At 41.6% G+C, this 22,597-nt stretch overlaps 2 protein-coding genes across 2 annotated transcripts in view; both read right to left on the bottom strand.

Moving 5' to 3' along the window:
- The window catches only part of LOC137428693 (uncharacterized), a 39,653-nt gene extending 36,478 nt beyond the window's left edge, over positions 1–3,175 (bottom strand). Inside the window, exon 1 of the mRNA XM_068118596.2 lies at positions 2,846–3,175. Within this exon, the coding sequence (XP_067974697.2) occupies positions 2,846–3,023 (178 nt within the window). The 5' untranslated portion in view covers positions 3,024–3,175. The remainder of the gene's footprint in view (positions 1–2,845) is intronic.
- A 5,705-nt stretch (positions 3,176–8,880) lies between these two features.
- LOC137428694 (uncharacterized) overlaps positions 8,881–22,597 on the bottom strand; it is a 111,113-nt gene continuing 97,396 nt past the window's right edge. The window contains exons 14-16 of the mRNA XM_078777260.1: positions 19,635–19,691; positions 15,657–15,764; positions 8,881–11,211 (exon numbers count right to left, since the gene is read on the bottom strand). Coding sequence (XP_078633386.1) covers positions 9,008–11,211; positions 15,657–15,764; positions 19,635–19,691 — 2,369 coding nt within the window. The 3' untranslated portion in view covers positions 8,881–9,007. The remainder of the gene's footprint in view (positions 11,212–15,656; positions 15,765–19,634; positions 19,692–22,597) is intronic.

Raw genomic sequence — 22,597 nt, 5'->3', positions numbered from 1 at the left:
AAACAGTTGTTTCTGTTTCTGGGCAATAGCCTCACCACAAGATTCCGTGTACCATGGACGGGAGGAAGGGTATGACAACTGAAGACGAGAAGGGATAAATCTGTGCATGAGAGAGAGCAATTTACTTTGGAAGAATTCCCAGGATGAGTTGATGTCAGAGGCAGTAGAGATGGGAGACCAGTCCAGATGATTGATGGCTGCTTGAAGACCGTGCCAGTTGGCCTGAGTGAAATGCCAGACTCGTCGACGCTGAGGAGGCTCTCTGAAAATGGTCAGAGAGATGTCCACTTTAACAAGCACATGATCAGAAGAGCCGATTGGAGCAGAAGAAGAGCAGCAGACATTTTCAGGGAAGTTAGTCATAACCAAGTCCAGAAGAGAAGATTCTCCGTTGACTGAGATCCGGGTTGGGAAATTGACAGATTGTGTCAGTCCCAGTGAGTCACAGAAGTCCTTTGCTGAAGAGCCATGGCTGGTGAGAGAGGTACCCACACCCAGCCAACTGGCATGGTGACAGTTGAAATCACCACATATGAGGAAGACAGAGTTGGGATGGGTAGATAGAAGTTGGTCCATATTATCAGACAGCGAGATGTAGATGGAGTCATCACTGTTTGGTGGACGGTACAACACGCATATGAACAAAAGGTGGGAGCGAAGGGGAAGCCTTCAAAATGTTGTGGACTGATTCAGCTGAAATTTGGTGGGCAGGTTGAGTGTGTGACAAGGACAAATTGATTCGATTTGGTGAACTGCGGATCCAGATACGAGAATATTTTAAAAAATTTTTTAGGTGATTCTTCACTATTGAGAGATGGGGCCAAAAATGTTATGTAGCACGATATCTCAGAAAGTTGTGAACGAGAAATGACAAAACTTGGTGCACGAGTTGGTTGAGAGACGAGAACAAGCGAATTCAATTTTGGTTCAGTTCCGGAACCAAATCCGGCCTATCGGTGGAATACCAAACGTAAAATGTTCAGCTGGGCGGAGGTATGCACTTCTATCGAGTGCCACTCTAGTTTTTAGCTCACCTGGAACGAAGTTCAGGGGGGCTTATGCGATGGCGCTTTGTCCGTTCGTCAGTCCGTAAACACTTGAAACTTCTACTCCGAAACCGCTTTTGGGATTGCGACCAAATTTGGCACAAATGATATTTGTTGTGTTGTGACTAAAGTTTGTTCACGGCATTAACAAAAAAAATCAAAGTCTAAGGGGGGTATTAGAAATATATTTTATGTTTCTCACAATCTCACAACAATCCCAGCAGCCCCTCCCGGACCCCCCCTGCTCCCTCCATCATCGCCACACACGCAATTTCGATGAAACTTCACCACTAAATTGAGAAATTAGCTATTTTTGAGGTCAAAAGGTCAAAGGTCAAACCCCCAAAATCCATTTTCATCCAATTGACTTGAAAATAAAGCAAAGTTCCTCACTGAATTGGGAAAGCAACTAGTTTTAAGGTTAAAGGTCAACTCAAGGTCAAACTTCTAAAATCATCAATTTTCATCTGAAAAATTATCAATTTTCATCGAAAAAAATCATCAATTTTCATCTGAAAAATCATCACTTTTCATCCGATTGACTTGACAATTTAACAGCATTTGCATATTGCATCACTGAATTGGGAAACCAACTATTTTTGAGGTCAAAAGGTCAACTCAAGGTCAAACTTCTAATATCAATTTTCATCTGAAAAATCATCAATTTTTATCCGATTTTGAGCTTTGATTAAGGTCGTCAATTTTAATCTTAATGAAATGGACAATTTGATGTATCCATGGCAACATTTTATTTGGGATGGGTGGATTTTGCAAGTTTCCGTCTTTCTTGTTTGTTCCTCCTTTCCCCCACCTGTGGAACCACTTTCCACACTCCCTTCAATCTTACTCTTCCCTCCAAGTCAAGACAGCTGTTCACCACCATCTCAGGTCATCCCCATCCAAAACCATGATGTTTTCTACCCACGATAACACCACTTCCAAATTTCCAGTTTTCCCTCCTGGGAGTTTCCTTTTGTATCCATCTTCTCCAACTCGTGCATCCTCTCCTGCCCCCCAATTCCTCCGCGCACCCATTGTTTGTCCATGTCTCCCTCATTCTTCGCCTTCAACTCTGCTGTTGGTGTTTCTCCCCTCTCTCTACTGTTCCTTTTGTCCTGGTGTATCCTCGTCCGTTCAGTGTTTGAAATGCTCTCAAATTTTGTTTGCGCTCTCAAATGTTGTGTTTGTGTGCTTCCTCCCCTTCTCTCCCCATCTTGTCGACCGCTCCCCTTTTTATATACTTTGTTTGCTTGTTTGTTTGATTTGTTTCTTTGATAAATGTTAGCTCTTTCACGAGCCTCGACTCTGTATACAGAAAAAGAAAAAAAAAGTGTTCTAGCTCTTCCACGAGCCTCGACTATTTATATAAAAAATACATTAATTTGTTCATCGATCAAAAACAGACGTTTGCGGACGAACGGACGGACAGAAGTGAACAAATTGCTTTACCCCGCTTTTAGGTTTGCGTGCGCGGGGTAAAAATGACGCTATAGCAGCTCACGTGTGACGTCACTTCGTTTGGAAGTGGTGTGGTAATCCAATATGGCGGATAGCAACGTGATGACGTCACATGTATACGCTCCAAACCCAAAAAAAATCACTTTTTTCGTTACAATCCTGAAGAGAAAATGATTTCATTTATTATACAAAACAGAAAATGATTGAAACATCGGTAGTTATTGTTTGCTGCGAGTTTATAGCACTGGCTCTACTTATGCGGGCTCTTTGCAGTTTCGTGCATACGTAATAAATAGATTCCTCTCAAGTGAATTGTGAACATGGACGAGGAAACCCCGTACCTGGTCCTGGTCCCTGGTCCGTGACGTCATCTCCATCACGAAGGTTCTGAACGTCCAGGATCCTGAACCCGCAGATCCCAGCAGCCCCTCCCGGGCCCCCTCTGCTCCCTCCATCATCGCTACACTTGGTGTCCGAACAACTCGGATCGTGGGCAGAGGTCGAGGAGTCTCGATCCATGACCCTCGGGACGAGGTGACACCACGTTCGGTTCCACCTCGTCGTCTCCAAATCTCCTCACTCCTCAGGGCTCAGGCTCAGGCACGAACTATATCCCCGATATCATGAATCCCCGAGTCACGTGTGTCGATGATCCGGACGTACTCAACAGTAAACAAGTTTAACGTTCCTCTAATTCACAGGAATCATCAGAATTAAAATAAAACCCACGATTCTTGTTTCAGATTTTCATCTTTAACTTGAACAGAATCAGTCTGATGGAGAGAAGGTGAAAGGGAGAATGGACAACTTCAGCTTACACGATATATAACGAACGCTGATGCGGGAGGAACGACACACGCAGAAACACGATTCCTTTCGAGTTACAATCTATTTATTACGTACTTAAAGAGGAACATTTTTATCCTCTCCTCTTCCCAACCGACCAACCTCCCTCTTCGAATGCTCCATTCCTGCCTCAACCACTGCCTTCATTTAGCTTATTTCTGCACATTCGCTTCACCTCCTCTTTCTTTCTTTTCTCAACTTTAACTTTCTTAACTCAAGCTTAGCAGCCCCATAACTTGATGGCCCGAACGAGAGAAAAAGGTCCAACTGAAGACCTTCCACCATTCTATAGACCTTCATCCTAACGTACTATAGAATTCCTTTAGACAGGTTCTATAGAACATCTATATAAACTTTATATGGAATTTATATGGGACATATTTTGCAAGGGTATGGCAAACCCTCATATCTATTTTCTCAACAAGTCACTCAAAGAGTCAAAGTGACACAATCATGACAATTTAAAAATACTGTATACATGTTTTAGAGGATGATCTCCCTTACTAATAGTATAATCGTGTTTTAAATTCGGAAAATTTTCATTTCCGTTATGGAACATCCACGAGCCTCGTCTATTTATATAAAAACAAGTAAAAAAAAAAAAAAAAAAAAACAGGAAAGACCGTGCCAAGCACGATACTTCAAAAATCCACCTCCAATCCCCCCCAAAAAAGTTGCCATGGAGACGTCAAATTGTCCATTTCACTAAGATTTAAATTGACAATTTTAATCATCGCTCATTGATTTTCAGATAATTTGATGATTTTGAAGTTTGACCTTGAGTTGACCTTTGACAGTAAAAAAATAGTTGCTTTCTCAATTCAGTGAGGAACTATGCAATTGCTGCTTAATTTTCAAGTCAATCGGATGAAAATGGATGATTTTGGAAGTTTGACCCTGAGTTAACCTTTGACCTTTTGACCTTAAAATAGTTGGTTTCCCAAGTCAGCGAGGCAAGATGCCATTGTGCTTTAATGTTCAGGTTAATTGGATGAAAATTGATGATTTTAGATGTTTAACCTTGAGTTGACCTTTGACCTTTTGACTTCCAAAATAGTTGTTTTCCCAATTTAATGATGCACTACGCAATTGCTGTTTTATCTGCAAAGTTAATCGGATGAAAATTGACGATTTTCCAGATGAAAATTGATGATTTTAGAAGTTTGACCTTGATTTGACATTTGACCATTTGACCTCAAAAATAGTTGATTTCCCAAGACAGTGACTCAAAATGCAATTGCTGTTAAACTTTCACAGCAATCGGCTTTTTAACTAGAGCTTCCAGGGAAGCAGAACTCAACTGAACTGACTGGACAAGTTAACGGACAGACGACAGACGACGACGATGACAGACGACGACGACGACGACGACAGACGCCAGAGGATTCAGTATGTGATGAACTCAACTGGATAGTAGTCCAGTTGAGTTAAAAACGAGGATTTCAGAAATTTGACCTCAAGATGACCTTTAACCTAAAAATCAATAGCCTTCTTAGTTGTGACTACCTCTTGTTTCATGACGATCGGTTTGGAATTGTAACCTGTGGGTGACTGACATAGACACAGCCAAAAAATAAATGTCGTGATGGAATGATACTTGTGAAATCCCTAAAATAAGTTGTTTTTTTTATCGTTGTCCTTTGTCCAATGTTGACCTTTTGACCTATGTTGACCTCAAAAATAGTTGTTGGTTTAATTCAGTTAGCTGATGTGTAAATCCTATTCAAATTTCAAGTAAATGGGATGAAAATTGAGGATTTTATAAATTTGACAAAACTGATGACCTTTGGCCTATCCTGACCTTTTGACCTCAAATTCAATAGCCTTTTAGCATTCTGAACATTTGGTGAAGTTTCGTAAAGATTGGTTTAAAATTGTGACCTGTAGGCGATTGAAATACAAACAGACAGAATAACACACAAGACCAACCAATATACTTGAAGTAATAAAAACTTGGTAATGAACACACCAATGAAAGTGCTGATGTGTGTTCATTACCAATCAGCTACTCCTATTCGTAGTGGATGTATCTATTCCTAGTGTATCCTTTTTTAAACTCGGGGTAACATTGAATGGAGTCTATGTATTTCAGGATTAATACATTTTCATGTATTCGTGTTTTTGGGGGATGTTTTGGCTCTAAATAATTTTGTGCCCAGGGCCCCAAAAAATGTTACTCCACCTCTGAAAAAGGGGGGACATTAAGCATTGAGCAGGTAAGGTGGAAATAGATGCTTATTCTGATTCCATTTTCCCAACTTTAGTCAGGTTCACTATGTTTTTTCGTTCAAAATTTTGGTAGATAAGCAAAACTATACATTTCTGGAATACTCAGAGCATGAGGAATCCAAAAATTAATGTTTGCATTTACATAGACACCTTTGCGAAAATGACCCTCAGGACAGTGATGAAGATCTGTAAAAGCATATTCCTGAACGGTGTAGACCTCGTAGATCCTGTGTATAGGACTTATAGTTCAATCTGATACTAACAAGGCTGCTTTCTTGCTTTATAAACCCATACCTATAACTTCAAAGGACTTGCAATATCATGTATTATGTAATACAGTTATATCACAAATATAAAGACAATGGTTTTCAATTACCTTTGTTTGTCGCTTTTCTATAATCCTGAGCACTATTTTGAGGCCTTTATTGGATTCCTTAACCAAGAAAACATAGGATTAGCATATTTAATTAAGTTTCCAGGTTGACTAGAAGCCGAGATCGCGCAAAATATGTATTTTATGGCGGCCATTTTGAAAATCCAAAATGGCGGCCATGCAGGTGTCTGTGCAAATGCCAACATTGATTTTCGGATTCTCCATGCTCTGATGATTCCAAAAATGTACAGGTTTGCTAATCTCCCAAAATTTTGAACGAAATTATATTTGTTAACATAGTGAACCTGACTCTTCATCACTGAGAGTGTCATTTTCGCAAAGGTGTCTATGCAAATGCAAACATTAATTTTTGGATTCCTCATGCTCTGAGTATTCCAGAAATGTATAGTTTTGCTAATCTACCAAAATTTTGAACGAAATTATATTTGTTAACATAGTGAACCTGACTAGTTTGACAAACGGATATAAAGATCATGGGATGGGAGATAAGATCCCTTGTTGAACGCACGGAGAAATGCTGCGCTGTACATGAGGGGAGATGGTTGGTGGACCAAGGCGAGCGGACAAACACCCCTGAAAAATAATCCTTGTGAAGAAGAAGCCGCATATATCATGGTGTAAAAGGAAACCACATGTAGCATTTCTGGTGGAGATATAAGGGTGGAAATGCATTTTAAAATCGATTTTAAATCGACATATTAAAAAATAAAACAAGAAAAGAAATAAAATTCCAAGAGAACAAATAAAACCGATCAGTTTTAAAAAGTGTTTTATTAATTATGTTAAAAGCACAAATAGCATTTTATTTTTTTAAATGAGAAAATTATTATAAAACAAACAAATGAAATCATAATCAATAATAATCTCACTATAATTCACCAAATGTCTGTCTATCTGTCTGTCTGTCCGTTCGTTCGTTCCCAGGTACCGAAAGAAACGGCTGAACCGATCGCAACGAAATTTTGGGTGGGTAATCGTGGGACCCCCTGGAGTAAAATAGGCTATATTGTTTTTCCAATTTCAGCTTTAGCCTCCAGCATTTTCAGGTTTGGATTCCCGCCTAACGTTATTGTCCCGGGTACCGCAAAAACGGCTGCACCGATCACAACGATACACCTCCATGCCCGTGGAATTCCCATGGGTGACCCCACTAGTAATAATAATAACAATAACAACAAACATTGTATAGATTTGTTGAGATGAAAACTCATTTAAACAGAGTCCGATCAACCAAAGCCCAAATGATTGTTTTTATTTTATGAACAATTAATTATTTAAGGCTCCTAGAGGAGCTTGTTCTGTCCATTCCATCGCAAGATGAGGACATTTCTAATCCACAACACATATTTGTTCATATTAATATCTAACGCGCTCTTCTACATCACATTGGGACATTGGTCCTGACACTTCCACTTGGTTTCACTCCGTGTAATGAAGACGTGTTTGAAGGATAGTTCGTGTGTACCCAAAAGGGTTTGTTCATCGGCAAAAATCTTTACTGACGATCTAGGAGGAATTCCAACAAATCTCCTGAGTACTGGATCTTCAACTTTCTTCCGTTTCCTTATATTTTAGGATGAGCAAAGTTTTCCCTCCTGTGAACTACAGACGGGATCTTTGGATGTGGAACTCTAATTGTCGATTTAACCAGAAGTGAGACTTGGCATTCATTCCAGGAAGTTTCAAATTGATATTTTTGGGAATTGTTTTTTAACATTTTTATCAACAATTTCCAATTCGGGAATTTACTTGCGTTTCTTGATTTACTTGCTCTTGCGGAGAAAAAAAAAAATCAAATTGTTTCCTTTGTCCCTGATTAAATCTCTCTTTTCATTGCTTTCATTTGTTTTCTCTCTTATGTTCTTTTCATTCGTTTTCTCTCTTTCTTTGCTTTCTCTTTCATTATTACCCTCACCTGAGGAGAGGGTATTGCATTTGAGTCCGTTTGTCTGTCTGTATGTTTTTCCGCAAAGAATAAATGATTTTCTCTGCAACCGTTGGTCCGATTGACAGGAATTTTTCACCATAGGTGCAACTCCACCTGTAAAATTTTCTAATGATAATTATGACCATTGGTCACGTGGTTTGGCCTCCATCTTGGAAAAACCGAAAAACTTTGCACCTCTATATCTCCAAAAGCGCTGAATAGAAAAAATTGAGACATGGCTCATTGTAAAGAAGTCTCCATGGGGAATAAAATGTTAATGATGTCGTAGGTGCCTCCATTATGACATCATAATTCGACAAGTACAAAACTTCATCCTATCAAGATGAAATTTCTTGAGCGCCATGTAGGCATAAATTGGTGGAGAAAAAAAAAAGATGACGTCATCGGTCACATGGTTCGCCCGCTATATTTTTTTTTAACACAAAAGCCTTCAAAACCATTGAAAATACATCCTGGTGCAGGTTTGCAATCTCTGATTGCTCTTTCTTGTCAATTTTTTCTTTCTTATCTCTCTTATGAAAGGATCACATGCTTTCATTGTGATCTCTCTCAGCAGGTCTCAGAAGATGGAACAGAGCCCTCAGAATCCATAATGCCCACTTTTCTTTTTTATTAGGATTACGGCCAAATGGAGATGTCTTATCACCAGAGTAAGTTCTGCTCTCATCTATTGGTTCCAAAGATGGTAATCGAACCCCAGATAACCTCCATTGCAGTTGGTTTGTTGTAATATTTCCAGGCATTCCTTCGAAAATCTCAGCAAGATTCATCTTCATCATTCTAGGTGCTCCAACGATGACTGGGTGGCATTCTCCACTTGCAGGTTCTCTTCACGTCATTTTTGAGGTGCCGGGACTTGGCACTTCTTGAATTGACGTAAGATGTCCATCACCTGCTGTTGGACTTACTCCAGTTTGAGTCTTCATGTGTGTGTGTGGTAGTTTCGGTGATCTCCAATATGATTTATTGTATATGGTGCACTTGCACGGCTTCATCCTGTGTGGGTTCTCATGCGTACCTGGCGGGTGGAAATTCGACTGAATGATTTGTTGCACAGTGCGAGTAATAATGTCTGCCTGCTTCTCGTCAAATCTCATCAGTGTGAGTACTTATGTGTGCCTGACATGTTGAACTCTGAATAAATGTTTTGCTGCAAATAGTGCACTTGTACGGATTCTCTCCAGTATGTGTCCGAATATGTCTCTGACAGTGCTCGTTTTTTCTGAACGATTTATTGCATACACTACATTTATACGGCTTCTCACCTGTGTGGGTCCTCATGTGTACCTGGCGGGCAGAAATTTGACCGAATGATTTATTGCACAAAGTGCACTTGTACGGCTTCTCTCCAGTATGCGTCCGAATATGTCTCTGACAGTGCTCGTTTTGTCTAAATGATTTATTGCACACACTGCATTTATATGGCTTCTCCCCTGTATGGGTCCTCAGGTGTCCCTGGCGGCCTGAGATGCTACTGAACGATTTATTACACACGCTGCATGTGTATGGCTTTTCGCCAGTGTGGGTCCTCATGTGTGCGTGATAGGTTGAATTCTGAATGAATGATTTCGGACACATGGTACACTTGTACGGCTTCTCCCCAGTGTGCGTCCGCATATGTTCACGGCAATTTGAGTATTGAATAAATGATTTATTACAAACGCTGCACTTGTAAGGCTTGTCACCGGAGTGGATCTTCATGTGATTTTGATAAGTTGAATTATTTCTTAACGATGCATTACAGATGCTGCATTTGAAGGGCTTCTCTCCAGTGTGCATCCTCATATGTTCTTGGCAGTTTGAATTCTGAATAAACGATTTGTCGCAAAAAGTGCACTTATACGGCTTTTCCCCAGTGTGGGTCCTCATATGTACCTTGCGGCCAGAAATATGACCAAATGATCTATTGCACAAACTGCACTTGTACGGTTTCTCCCCACTGTGAATCCTCATATGTACCTTGTACGTTGACGCCTGACCAAACGATTTATTGCACAAAATGCACGAGTACGGCTTTTCTCCAGTATGCGTTCTCATGTGTGCCTGGCAGGTCGCATTTTTGATGAACGATTTACTACACACTGTGCACTTATACGGCTTCTCCCCAGTATGTGACCTCATGTGTATCAGGCGGGCAGAAATTTGACGGAATGATTTATTACACAAAGTGCACTTGTATGGCTTCTCGCCCGTGTGGGTCCTCATGTGCATCCTGCTGGTTGAGAGCGTATTGAACGATTTTTTGCACACCTGACACTGATACGGCTTCTCCCCAGTGTGAATCCTCATATGTATCTGGTAGTTTGAGTACTGAATAAATGATTTATTGCATGTACTGCACGAGTACGGCTTTTCACCAGTATGGATTTTCACATGATTTTGGTATGTTGAGTTGTCACGGAAGAGCTTATCACACACGTGGCACTGAAATGGCTTCTCTCCGGTATGAATCCTCATGTGCACCCATCTGGTTGAGTTCTGACGGAATGATCTGTTGCACACACTGCATTTATACGGCTTCTCCCCTGTGTGGGTCCTCATATGTGCCTGGCACGTTGATTCCTGACCAAACGATTTATTGCAGAAAACGCAAGTGTATGGCTTCTCCCTGGTATGAATCCTCAGGTGTACCTGTCTAGCTGAGTTCTTACTAAATGATTTATTGCACACATTGCAATTATACCGCTTCTCTCCTGTGTGGGTCCTCATATGTGCCTGGCATGTTGATTCCTGACCAAACAATTTATTGCAGAAAACGCAAGTGTATGGCTTCTCCCTGGTATGAATCCTCAGGTGTACCTGTCTAGCTGAGCTCTTACTAAATGATTTATTGCACACAATGCAATTATACGGCTTCTCCCCTGTGTGGGTCTTCATATGTGCCTGGCATGTTGATTCCTGACCAAACGATTTATTGCAGAAAAAGCAAGTGTATGGCTTCTCCCCAGTATGAATCCTCATGTGTACCTGTCCAGTTGAGCTCTCACTAAATGATTTATTACACACATGACACTTACAAGACTTTTCATCCTGATGGATCCTCATGTGATAATGATACATTGATATGAAATGGAATAACTTAGAACATACATGACACTTGAACATCTCACTTGTGCAGTGGTTTATCTTTTCAGAATTGTGATTCTTCGCGTGTACTTGTCCACGACTACGTTTCTGGTTAAAATTCTTCGACTTTTCCAAGCGACTCTTCTTGCGTTGCTGCAAAGATATATTGCTGAATGTCCAGCGATTCTTGGTGGAAGATGTGCTGAAGATCGGCGTCGTTCTCCCTGAAGATTACAAACAAACAAAAAAAAGTAAGGATCATCAATATGGGATGCATTTTATAAAAAGAAGTGAATAATGAAACTTACACTTTGACGACTTTGCCTGGAAGTCAGCTGACATATTTTTGTGTGACACTTACTATGTATACCAAGGGGGAGAAAGATGTAAAACAACAACAACAACAACAACAACAACAACAACAACAACAACAACAACATGCATTTTAAGGCCATTTTCCCTGCAAGAGCGGGGGTTAGCCTTGCGGTCCCAGTGACAATCTTCTCCATTTTGCCCTATTTTCTGCATCTCTCCTTGTTAACCCCCTTGCCCGCATTTCTTCTTCCACCATCTTTAGCCAAGTCTTTCTCGGTCTTCCCCGTCCTCTACTTCCTTCTACATTCCTTTCCATCACTCTTCTCAACCAGTCACTTTCATCCTTCCTCAACACATGACCAAACCATCTCCACCTGTTCCTCTTCACAGCATCAATCACAGGCTCTATTCCCATCATTTTTCGCAATTCATCATTTGTCTTCCTCTCTCTCAACGATACTCCGCACATCCACCGAACCATTCCCATTTCCACCCTTTCCAGCCTTCGTTGCTGCTCTACGTTCATTACCCATGTCTCGCTCCCATAAATCATAACACTTCTCACACATGCAGCATACACCTTTCCCTTCAGCTTCAACGACACACCCCTCCTCATCAGCATGCCACTCAGTTCCCGAAACTTCTTCCATGCACATCTCACTCTAGCAACCGTTGCCGAATCTGATCCACCTTCTCCATTCAGCATGTCTCCGAGGTAGCAAAATGTTTTCACACCTTCCAGCTTCATGCAGTCTCCAAGATCCAACTCAACATTTCCTCCATCTGCAGCTCCCTCTGTGCACACCTTACATTTGAATGTAGCTGCCACATTGGTTAATGACCCTCTCAGACCACTACATTTTTGATGAACCCACTCAGCACACATTGTACATTGAATGGATTTCACTTCGACACCCTTCCTGCACACAGCACATGGCCACGTCCCAGTTCTTTCCACCTCACCACACGCTTTACCACTTGCCATCACCTTGGGCTTTCCGATATTCACCTTCAGACCTTTTGTCTCCATACATTCCTTCCACTTGTTCATCTTTTCCTTCAGTCCATCCATACTTTCCGCAATCAACACCAGATCATCTGCATACAACAACTCCCACGGTAAACCCTCCTTTACGTTCTGAGCCAGCACCTCCACCACAGCTACAAATAGTAGTGGACTTAGTACCGACCCCTGATGCACTCCCACCTTCACCTCAAACTCACAACTGTTCCCGTCCTTCATCCTTACAGCTGTGCGTGCTCTTTTGTACATTGCCAACACCACTCTGATCAACCATTCCTCCACTCCTAACTTCCTCAATGCCCATGTCAATACTTTCCGTGGAACCCGATCGAATGCTTTCTCCAGATCAACAAACCCAAGAAACAACTTCTTCCTCTTCTCCATGTACTTCTCCTGCAACTGCCTCACAATAAAGAGCGCGTCTTTCGTTCCTCTTCCTGGCATAAATCAAAACTGCATTTCGTCGATCTTCACCTTCTTCCTTATCCTCCTCTCCCACACCCTTTCCAATACCTTCATTCCATGCTCCAATAACTTTATCGCTCGGTATGAGCCACACTCCAGAGGGTCACCTTTCCCCTTGTATAGAGGGACGAGGGTACTCAGTTCCCAATCCACTGGAATGCGGCCTTCTCCACCAGATTACAGATCTCTGTCATTCACTTCACACCCCAACTTCCTGCTGCCTTCAACATATCTCCCACAACTCCCATCGGCCCTCCCGCTTTTCTACTCTTCATCGCTTTTATCGCTTCCTCAACGTCCTTCTCAGTTATCTTCTCTGCCGGTCCTAAAACTGGGTTACTCTCCATGTTGCCATCCCATTCATTCTCTGTATTCAACAGCATTTCCATATATCTTTTCCGTCTTCCTTTAATTCCATCTGGGTCCACAACGATTTGTCCCACTTCATCCTTCAAGCAACTCACCCCCCCCCCCCCCCCCCATCACATCACACCTCTCTTTCGCTATCTGCTTTGCAATCCTGAATACCGCTCTCTGACCCTCTTCCGAATCCAAACGTTTTCCGAACATTGTCCTACATGCCTCCTGCGCCTTTGCTACCTCTTTCTTTGCAGCCTTCTTGGCTGCCTTATAACTTTCATACTCTGCTTTTTCTGCTCCCGTACCCTTTGCCTTCTGCCACTCCTTGAACTTCTTCCTCTTCTCGTCAATCCTCTTTCCAACTTCGTCATCCCACCACCATGTTTCCGAGTGCCTCGGTGGTCCTTTTATCCATCCACATACCTCACCAATGGCTCCCAACAGACTATCTTTCATTGACATCCAACCACTTTCAAGCTCAACCACATCATCCTCGACCCTACTCAGCCTCTCTTTTAATGCCTCCCTTACTGTCACCTCTTTCAACCTCCACACCTTCATTCTCGGTTGGTACTTCACCCACCGAGCTCTCCTCGCACCTTTCACCCTTATGTCGCAGACAACCAAGTGGTGCTTGATGGAAAAGAAAGATGAGAAAAAGATGTAAAAGCATAAAACAAATGGACAAACAACAATAACGTTACTCTTCGACGTCACTCGATATACCTCCGCCCACATTATTACATCATTATACATACTTGTACCAAGTTCGATTTAAATCCCTTCAGCTGCTCTCAGGTATCACATTTTTACCTAACATGAACTCTGACCTTTGATGCCGAAATCTAATCAGTTCATCCTTTCATCACAATACATACTTGTACCAGGATTGTTCAAAATCCCATGACTGGTTCACAAGTTAGCTCGGTAACAGAATTTTTACCAACAGGATGTCTGACATTTGACCTTTAACCTCTTGACCCCAAAACCAAATCAGTTCATCTTTACATCATAATACATAACTGTACCAAATTTGACTTAGATCCCTTCAACAGTTCTCAAGTTATTGCAGAAACAAAATCAGTTCACAGATGGACGGACACACAGACGGTCGGACAGCCCGAAAACATAATGCCTCTGGCAACTTCGTCGGCGGAGGCATAAAAAACCCCATAGCCTACATCGTCTTTAAGACTATCTCAATAATTAGTTATGGAAGTAAAACTATTATATCGTCTTTGGGAGGTCACAAAATCAATTGGTGCAGAAATCGCAATTCTATACTTCTCAAGTCAACTGCAACAGGAACTTTGGCCAAATAAGACATTTCTTTCCAATATTTTGTAGTTTATCAACTGCAGGATAATGTTTTGTGGCAGAAAGATTTGTGGCAGAAAGATTTGTGGCAGAAAGATTTGTGGAAAAAAGATTTGTGGAAGAAAGATTTGTGGAAGAAAGATTTGTGGAAGAAAGATTTGTGGAAGAAAGATTTGTGGAAGAATGATTTGTGGAAGAAAGATTTGTGGAAGAAAGATTTGTGGAAGAAAGATTTGTGGAAGAAAGATTTGTGGAAGAAAGATTTGTGGAAGAAAGATTTGTGGAAGAAAGATTTGTGGAAGAAAGATTTGTGGAAGAAAGATTTGTGGAAGAAAGATTTGTGGAAGAAAGATTTGTGGAAGAAAGATTTGTGGAAGAAAGATTTGTGGAAGAAAGATTTGTGGAAGAAAGATTTGTGGAAGAAAGATTTGTGGAAGAAAGATTTGTGGAAGAAAGATTTGTGGAAGAAAGATTTTTGGAAGAAAGATTTGTGGAAGAAAGATTTGTGGAAGAAAGATTTGTGGAAGAAAGATTTGTGGAAGAAAGATTTGTGGAAGAAAGATTTGTGGAAGAAAGATTTGTGGAAGAAAGATTTGTGGAAGAAAGATTTGTGGAAGAAAGATTTGTGGAAGAAAGATTTGTGGAAGAAAGATTTGTGGAAGAAAGATTTGTGGAAGAAAGATTTGTGGAAGAAAGATTTGTGGAAGAAAGATTTGTTGAAGAAAGATTTGTGGAAGAAAGATTTGTGGAAGAAAGATTTTTGGCGTTGCATCAGCTATGCATCTGCTCCACAATCTGGGCAATGGTTGCAAGAATCACTCCCCATGGATGAGTCCCGTTACCCGATATAATGTCTTGTAATATGTGGATGACATTACCACATCACACACCACACACCACATTCAACACATGTGGGAGAATTTTGCTTCCTCAACAACCATTCATCGACATCACAGGAAATCGATCTCAGATCATCATGAAAACTCCTCTCACTAACTCTTTCACATCTTAATGAAACATACTTTTGTGTTGCCCAATAGAAAACGATGTGTAAGAATGAACTGCATTCCGTAACAAAAGGGGATAACCGCACTGTGTTCTGGACTTCAAAAATGCATCCAAGTGGGTTGAGGTGCAGGAAATGCTTTCGTATAATTATTCTGCACACCAGAATTACTCTGTGCTCACCATCTGCAGAGATGGAATCTTCACCCAGCTCTTCCTTCAATTGGTCACAGCTTGAAGTCGGAAGAGAGTTTCCATCAAGACATTTCTCTTCCTCTGGACGTATTTCACCTGCACAATATCCAACGTAAGGCCAATCAAGCACATCGATTCTTGAACACATCTCACATTCAGCATTTATCTGTGATTATTGAAATATGGTTTTGATACATGAAAGTCAATCCAACAATGCCGTGTGGAGCGAATCAAGATCAACATATACCTGAAGGACAGCATATACTCCTCACCTTGGTGTTTCAAGCACGTATCATGGGATTACAAGGAAGTATTTTTGAATGCAATACATCCTGCATGAATTTACAGACTTCACAAACACTTTGCACCCCTTAAAGTCCCATTCAGCTTAACTCAACCCATCAAACAATGGCAATAACACAGCATGTAACAACATGACAGTCCATTGCCTGGTGGCAAAACATCCATCACTCCTTGATCTTCTCTATCACTCTTTTCTCATCCAGCTCTCCCACAAGCCTCAATTCTGTATGTAATAAATAACATATATTGTTGTGGTTATGGCTCCTAAGGGTTAAATAATGAATCTTTAGTATAACAAATGCGGATAGCTATGCATTGCGTATATATAATAAAATATAACCACATTTAGAGGCCATTTTTCCCCGCAAAGCGGGGGTTGGCCTTTTTCGGGGACCGTGGTTGTTGTTGTTTTTTGGTCCCCTTTTTGAAGCAATGTTTTACGGCCGGATGCCCTTCCTGCCGCCAACCCTTTTTGTCACCTTTTACGACAAGCAGGGAATTACCAGTGAACTGGTACTCAATTAGCCGACCTCGGAAGGATGACAGGCTGAGTCAACCCCCCTGGCGTTAATTCAGCGATCGACCGGGATTCGAACCCAGGATTCTGGGATCCTAAGCTGGCACCCTAGCCGCGAGCCCAACACCAGGGTTATCACCAACGTATGTATGAGATAAATGGTCCTCCCCTCCACAGTGTCTTTTCAGTGTGTAATGAGAGAAGCGAGTGGGGAGCAGCCGTACATCCCTGTGCCCTAGGAGGGGTTGGTTGTTGGCGTCGACCTCACGGCAGCTTGTTTAGTGCCACCCAAGAGCATCAACAAATAAAGAACAGAGCACACCAGTCACCCTGGTTTTTGTTTTAATATACATGTTACATTGAACTTGTCTCTTGACTTGTACTGCGAACACCACGACGGTGGCATATGGCAGCTGAGAGGATCCGATTGATCGAGCAATTGGCGATTAGATAAGACTGCGGTCACTTGACTTGGTGAGCTTTGCCAAAAGTAAGATCTGTCACATGACTGCCTGGCAACATGATACTCGCTCGTACCCAGAACTTCAATCTGTACTTTATCACAGCTCTGGATATGGGATCCGGTAGGAAGTACAGTGGATGAGGGGCTATCGTGGTCGCTCAGCGACTCGCCAAATTCGGACTAGAGTTATCCGACCGACGCAACCTTACTATACATTTGTAGTTAACCATTCCCTCTTTGAGCAGCATTTTTGGGCCTTAACATGATTTGCACAGAAATAAAAATGAACTGTTTTTCTGTGTTCCATGTGCTGGTTAAGAAACACTCAAAGATACCATTTTATAACTTTCTGTCACTTCCAGACATAGGTTTGAAAGGTGGAACCACCTTCATGCAGCCACCTTTCTGAAGAAAGGTAAGAAAGGCAAACAAGATCTCCAATCAATAATAAACAGGTTGATCTCATCATCCAGACCAGAGTATCCTGGGAAGTGACGGCAGTGATCCAGTAGATTTCATTGACAAGGCTTTGTCGACGTCATACATCCAAACAGAAGGGTGTTGTTCCAATCTTGACTTGGTTGAGATAAGAACAAAGAACTCAAATGGCATCGACAAAAACATCTCTACTTGTCAAGAGATCGAGAGTGTCATTCAGTGCCCAATTGGATTAAATAACAATGCGCTGCTCACTTCATAATGTAATCACTGCTGTATTATCTATATAATAATACCGTAAGGACTCGACTTTGTTATCCCTTTTACGCCGCACCCAGTGACCCAATGCCCATGGCACTAATGCATTTTCCATCTACGAACCGCGCTCTTTGTTTATCACATACAGCCATACTCGAAAAATCTGAATTCGCTGACTTTGGGACCCAAAAGCATCCGATTTATCGGCCGATACGACGCCATCTTACGACACCATCGTATTGGCGTCTGCTGGGCGAAGGCGATGCGTGGTGTGATGGGTGGTGTGAACCAAATGGTCTTTATCGTCATTTTAATAAAGTTAAATGGAGTGACGTTTTGGAAACGTTTTTTGAAGTTTGAAGTTTTTTCGAATCGAAGTGAAGAAGTTTTTGAAGTTTTGATTTTGGAAACGTTAAATGGAGAAACAGTTTCACAGGAAGAGAATGCGATGCGATGAAGAAGAATCCATCTTTATTTTATTTTTTTGAACCACATTGAAGCTCCACGAAGTCAAGAATGTGAAACTACGTGAATGTAATAAAATTAAAATGTACATAAACGACACAGTTCTATGAAACAGTTTCACAGGAAGAGAATGCGATGCAATGCGATGAAGAAGAATCCATCTATTCCGCCATTTGTGCCGGTGTCATCGATGGCGGTGTACGCTAACCTCATCAGGTGGGTTTACCATAATTTCTTCCATATACTGTGATAACAACTAAGTGAAACCGATCAGCAGCCCATCAGTATCTGCTCTATTCACGGTGCTTAAGTTAATCCTTCAAATCATTTAAAAACAACCCAACGTTGACGAAGCATGGCATACGAGACCCGTTCAAAAAGTTCACGGAACGACGTACTCTCAAAGGTCTGAGGCCAAAATGTTTGTTTTTTTCCCCCCTTACACAACGGAAACAACTGGATAGGTAGGGCCGAGGCCTACGCCTACGTTTCGCTCCTGCATCTGCCACCGTTCATGATTATCAAAGTAGGCTTTACCCTGTTCACGATAAGGTAGAAATCAGTGAGGTGTATACGAAGAGATAAAAGGATGGCATTGACTTCGAGACGGTACGTGATAGTTGGTTGCGGCTGGCTGATGCCACGTTTTTTTTTTTCCCTAAGTGCCATGGATGCTGATGGACATAATAAAGGTATCGGCTGATCTCTCATCGTAATATTACCCGATGGAAATGAACTGTTTCTTTGTCATTTCCTGTGCAATAATGTCAAATTGATGTCAGACATCCTTTTCTATTGACAGCTGCGCTCCTTTTCAATGGCATCGTCTATTGATATGCATGTTCTTCTTTCATATAATTTTACACATTCACAATCAGTATTTCAATTCTTGCAGACATTGGAAAGGAAGTTGACTCACAGGCCAACTCTCTGGCTCAATCACAGGCCGACGCACAGGCGATGTAATTGTGAGTAGCATTTTTGCACAAGTGAAAATTGAAAATACACGTTTTTGGTATGTGGCTATGTTATTTAGTGTTTGTTTTGTCTCTAACAATATAAAATACAAAGTCAGGAGGTGACACTTTATACACAGTGTAAGTTGGATTCTACAAAGTGTCGCCTTTTTCTTGATTTTGTTCACACAAATCCAACCCACACCATATAGTCTCATAAAAAATGGCCAGAGTGGTGCTATGCCGATTCCTATTATGAATCCATTCATTTTTCAAAAGTATATCGTAGCGTTGTCATTTAAGTAGATTGCCATAAATACGTTGTTCATATACGCACTCTTCATTCTCATCTTTCTTCCTAACTCTTACTCGGACAAGCAAATCCCCTATGCCATCCATATTGGTACACTCTATCCATACACCACATCCTCCCTTCCGTGGATGTTCCGTTTCGGCTAGTTATTATTATTATTATTTATATAGAGTATTTAAATGATCACTAATTTAGCATGCTTCACAAATTCACTATTTTTAGGTCCGATACAATGTTGAAATTCACAACTTGCCTTGCGAAGAATGATCATTTAAATGTTCCGGTTTCACCTCCAGATGCCTGTAAACATCTGTAAAAACAGACACCATGACATTATAAAAGTAAGAGACTGTCACAAAATCCCAGGGTTCTTCAATCGATCAATGTTCACACTGGCACATTCCAAACACTAGAACGGCACTTGGTAGAGCGCATACCTCCGCCTGGTGAAGAGTTTACGTTTTGTATCCCACCGATAGGCTGGATCTGGATTCGGACCTGAACCAAAATCTAATTGGCTTGTTTTTGTCACCTAACCAACTCGTCCACCAAGTTTAATCATAACTCGTCCATAACTTTTTAAAATATCATGTTAGATATCGTTTTTCGCCCGATCTCTCAATGGTGAAGAATCGCTTGAAAAATTAAACAATTCTCGTATGAATGAATGAATGATCGTTTTAAGGCAATTTTCCCCGCTAGAGCGGGGGTTAGCCTTGCGGGCCCCATGACAATCATGGTTCCCTGTTTGAGGCAATGTTTTTATGGCCGGATGCCCTTCCTGACGCCACCCCTTAGTCGCCTCTTACGATGCGCAGGGATACGGTGTACCTATTCTAAATCCGGGTACACACCGGGATCATTCATCCCAGCAAGCTGGTACTCAATTTGCCGACCTCGGAAGGATGACAGGCTGAGTCAACCCCCCTGGCGTTAATTCAGCGATCGACCGGGATTCAAACCCAGGACCCTAGGATCCCAAGCCGGCACCCTAACCGCTAAGCCAACACCAGGGTTCCGAATCCATATTCAGATCTTCACCAAAATCGAATGTATTAGTCCTTGTCACACTCACAACCTCTCCACCAAGTTTCGTCCAAATCCGTCCATAACTTTTTGAGATATCCTGCTATGTATCTGTTTTAGCCCCATCACTCAATGGTGAAGAATCACTGAAAGATTAAATAATTCTCGTATCAGAATCCATAAATCATCACCAAAAAAATCAAATTGATCAGTCTTTGTCACACACACAACCTGTCCACCAAGTTTTGTCCAAATCCGTCCATAACCTTTTGAGATATCCTGCTATATATCGTTTTTGGCCCTATCTCCCAATGGTGAAGAATCACTTTTAAAATTCTAGTAGCCGGATCCGAATCTGGTTCTTCACCAAAATCTAAATATTTCGTCCCTGTCACATACGCTACATCTCTGCCAAATTTTGTCCGAATCCGTCCACAACCTTTTGAGATACCTTGTTCACAGACAGACAGACAAACAGACAGGGGTGAAAACATAACCTCCATCCACCTTTGGTGGCGGAGGTAACGAGGGATACACCAACACACTGGAATGGCATAGTACACGGCATGGTGAAAGGCACTTCCTCTTCCTCACATTCTGCTTTGGTATTGAAATGGACCACTCATTAACATTCTCCAAGCCCATCCCTCCAGGAAATCACTCACTGATATGAGACGGTTCAACATCTATAAGGAGCCAGAAACTGTTTGATGCCATGAGTAACGTCCCATATGTCCAGAAGAAAGAATTTCCATGAACACACACAACAATTTCCGCAGGCTATAAAATCGAACTTCACTCTTTACACTTGTCACCTTTTTACTCAACTAGACTCTTGCAATCAACATCTCACTTCAAACATTAGTCATATGTAATGAACAATTTGCTCCAAATCAATCACAAATGAAGAAATGAACACGCACCGAGCACAATACACTGCCCAACAATCACATGGAAAGAATAGTTGTGGAAGACACAAAAGCCAATTTGAATGGAGATTAATTTTGGAGCCATTTATTCAATTTCAAATTGGTGGTTGGCACTTTCCGGTGGGCGACGTGGACCATTAAGACCCCATGATCAGCACCATCAGCACCACCATGATCAGCACAGACGAAATATTGCACCATTCCTTGTTTCAAGGATCTTTTGGCTCAAAATGTGAATAATTTTGCACTCTCTGAATCTCATTTTCAATTTTGACGCGACACGCTCTCCTCCATATGATGAACACATGATCCAGAGTTGACATCGGAAGGCCCAATGTAACGGAAATGTTGTGAACCTAGTCTGGCAAATAATCATTCACAGTTGAAAGTGAAGCAGACCTGAACTACTTGGGATCTCAATTGCAAAAGAGTTTCAGTTGCTGCCGCACAGGTATAATCGGGTGAATGTGACTTGACTGCCGCACAGGTACATCAGGTGAATGAAGCTTCACTGCTGCACAGGTATATCGAGTGAATGAGGCTTCACTGCTGCACAGGTATATCGAGTGAATGAGGCTTCACTGCTGCACGGGTATATCGGGTGAATGTGGATTCACTGCTGCACAGTTACTACATTGCATCATGAGTAAAATATGAACGTGTAGATTGAGAGGGATCATTGCATGCCGGGGTGTACTTTCGTAACATGTTTGGAATTTTGTGGAAAGCAAGGGCACAGCACAGCAAAGGAAACAGTGACAAAACTTATATACACTTGGTCCTCGGTTAACGTCGTGGTTTCGTTCTTGAAAATCATGAGGTTAAGTGAAACGACGTTAAATGGGTCGATTTATCTCATCAGAAATAAATTTATCGAGACGACACAATAGCGAGTTTAAAACCACCTTTAGAGGCCATTTTTCCCCGCAAAGCGGGGGTTGGCCTTTTTCGGGAACCGTGGTCGTTGTTTTTCGGTCCCCTTTTTGTAGCAATGTTTTACGGCCGGATGCCCTTCCTGACGCCAACCCTTTTTGCCGCCTTTAACGACAAACAGGGAATTACCAGTTCCCTGGGAACACACAGGGACCAGTCCAGGGACACAATAGCGAGTTATGGGTAAATAATCATGACGTTCTTTAAAGCCTTGGTATTTCAATATTGTGGACGTTATAACGAAACAACGTTACCCAGACGTCAAGCGAGGACACCCTGTATACTGAAATAAATAAATAACCCATCTCACAATTCCAATCATCCCTTA

The sequence above is a fragment of the Myxine glutinosa genome, chromosome 5 (genome assembly GCF_964187855.1).
Source record: "Myxine glutinosa chromosome 5, kmMyxGlut1.1, whole genome shotgun sequence".
Taxonomy (NCBI): domain Eukaryota; kingdom Metazoa; phylum Chordata; class Myxini; order Myxiniformes; family Myxinidae; genus Myxine; species Myxine glutinosa.
This window is presented reverse-complemented; position numbering and strand designations above follow the sequence as displayed.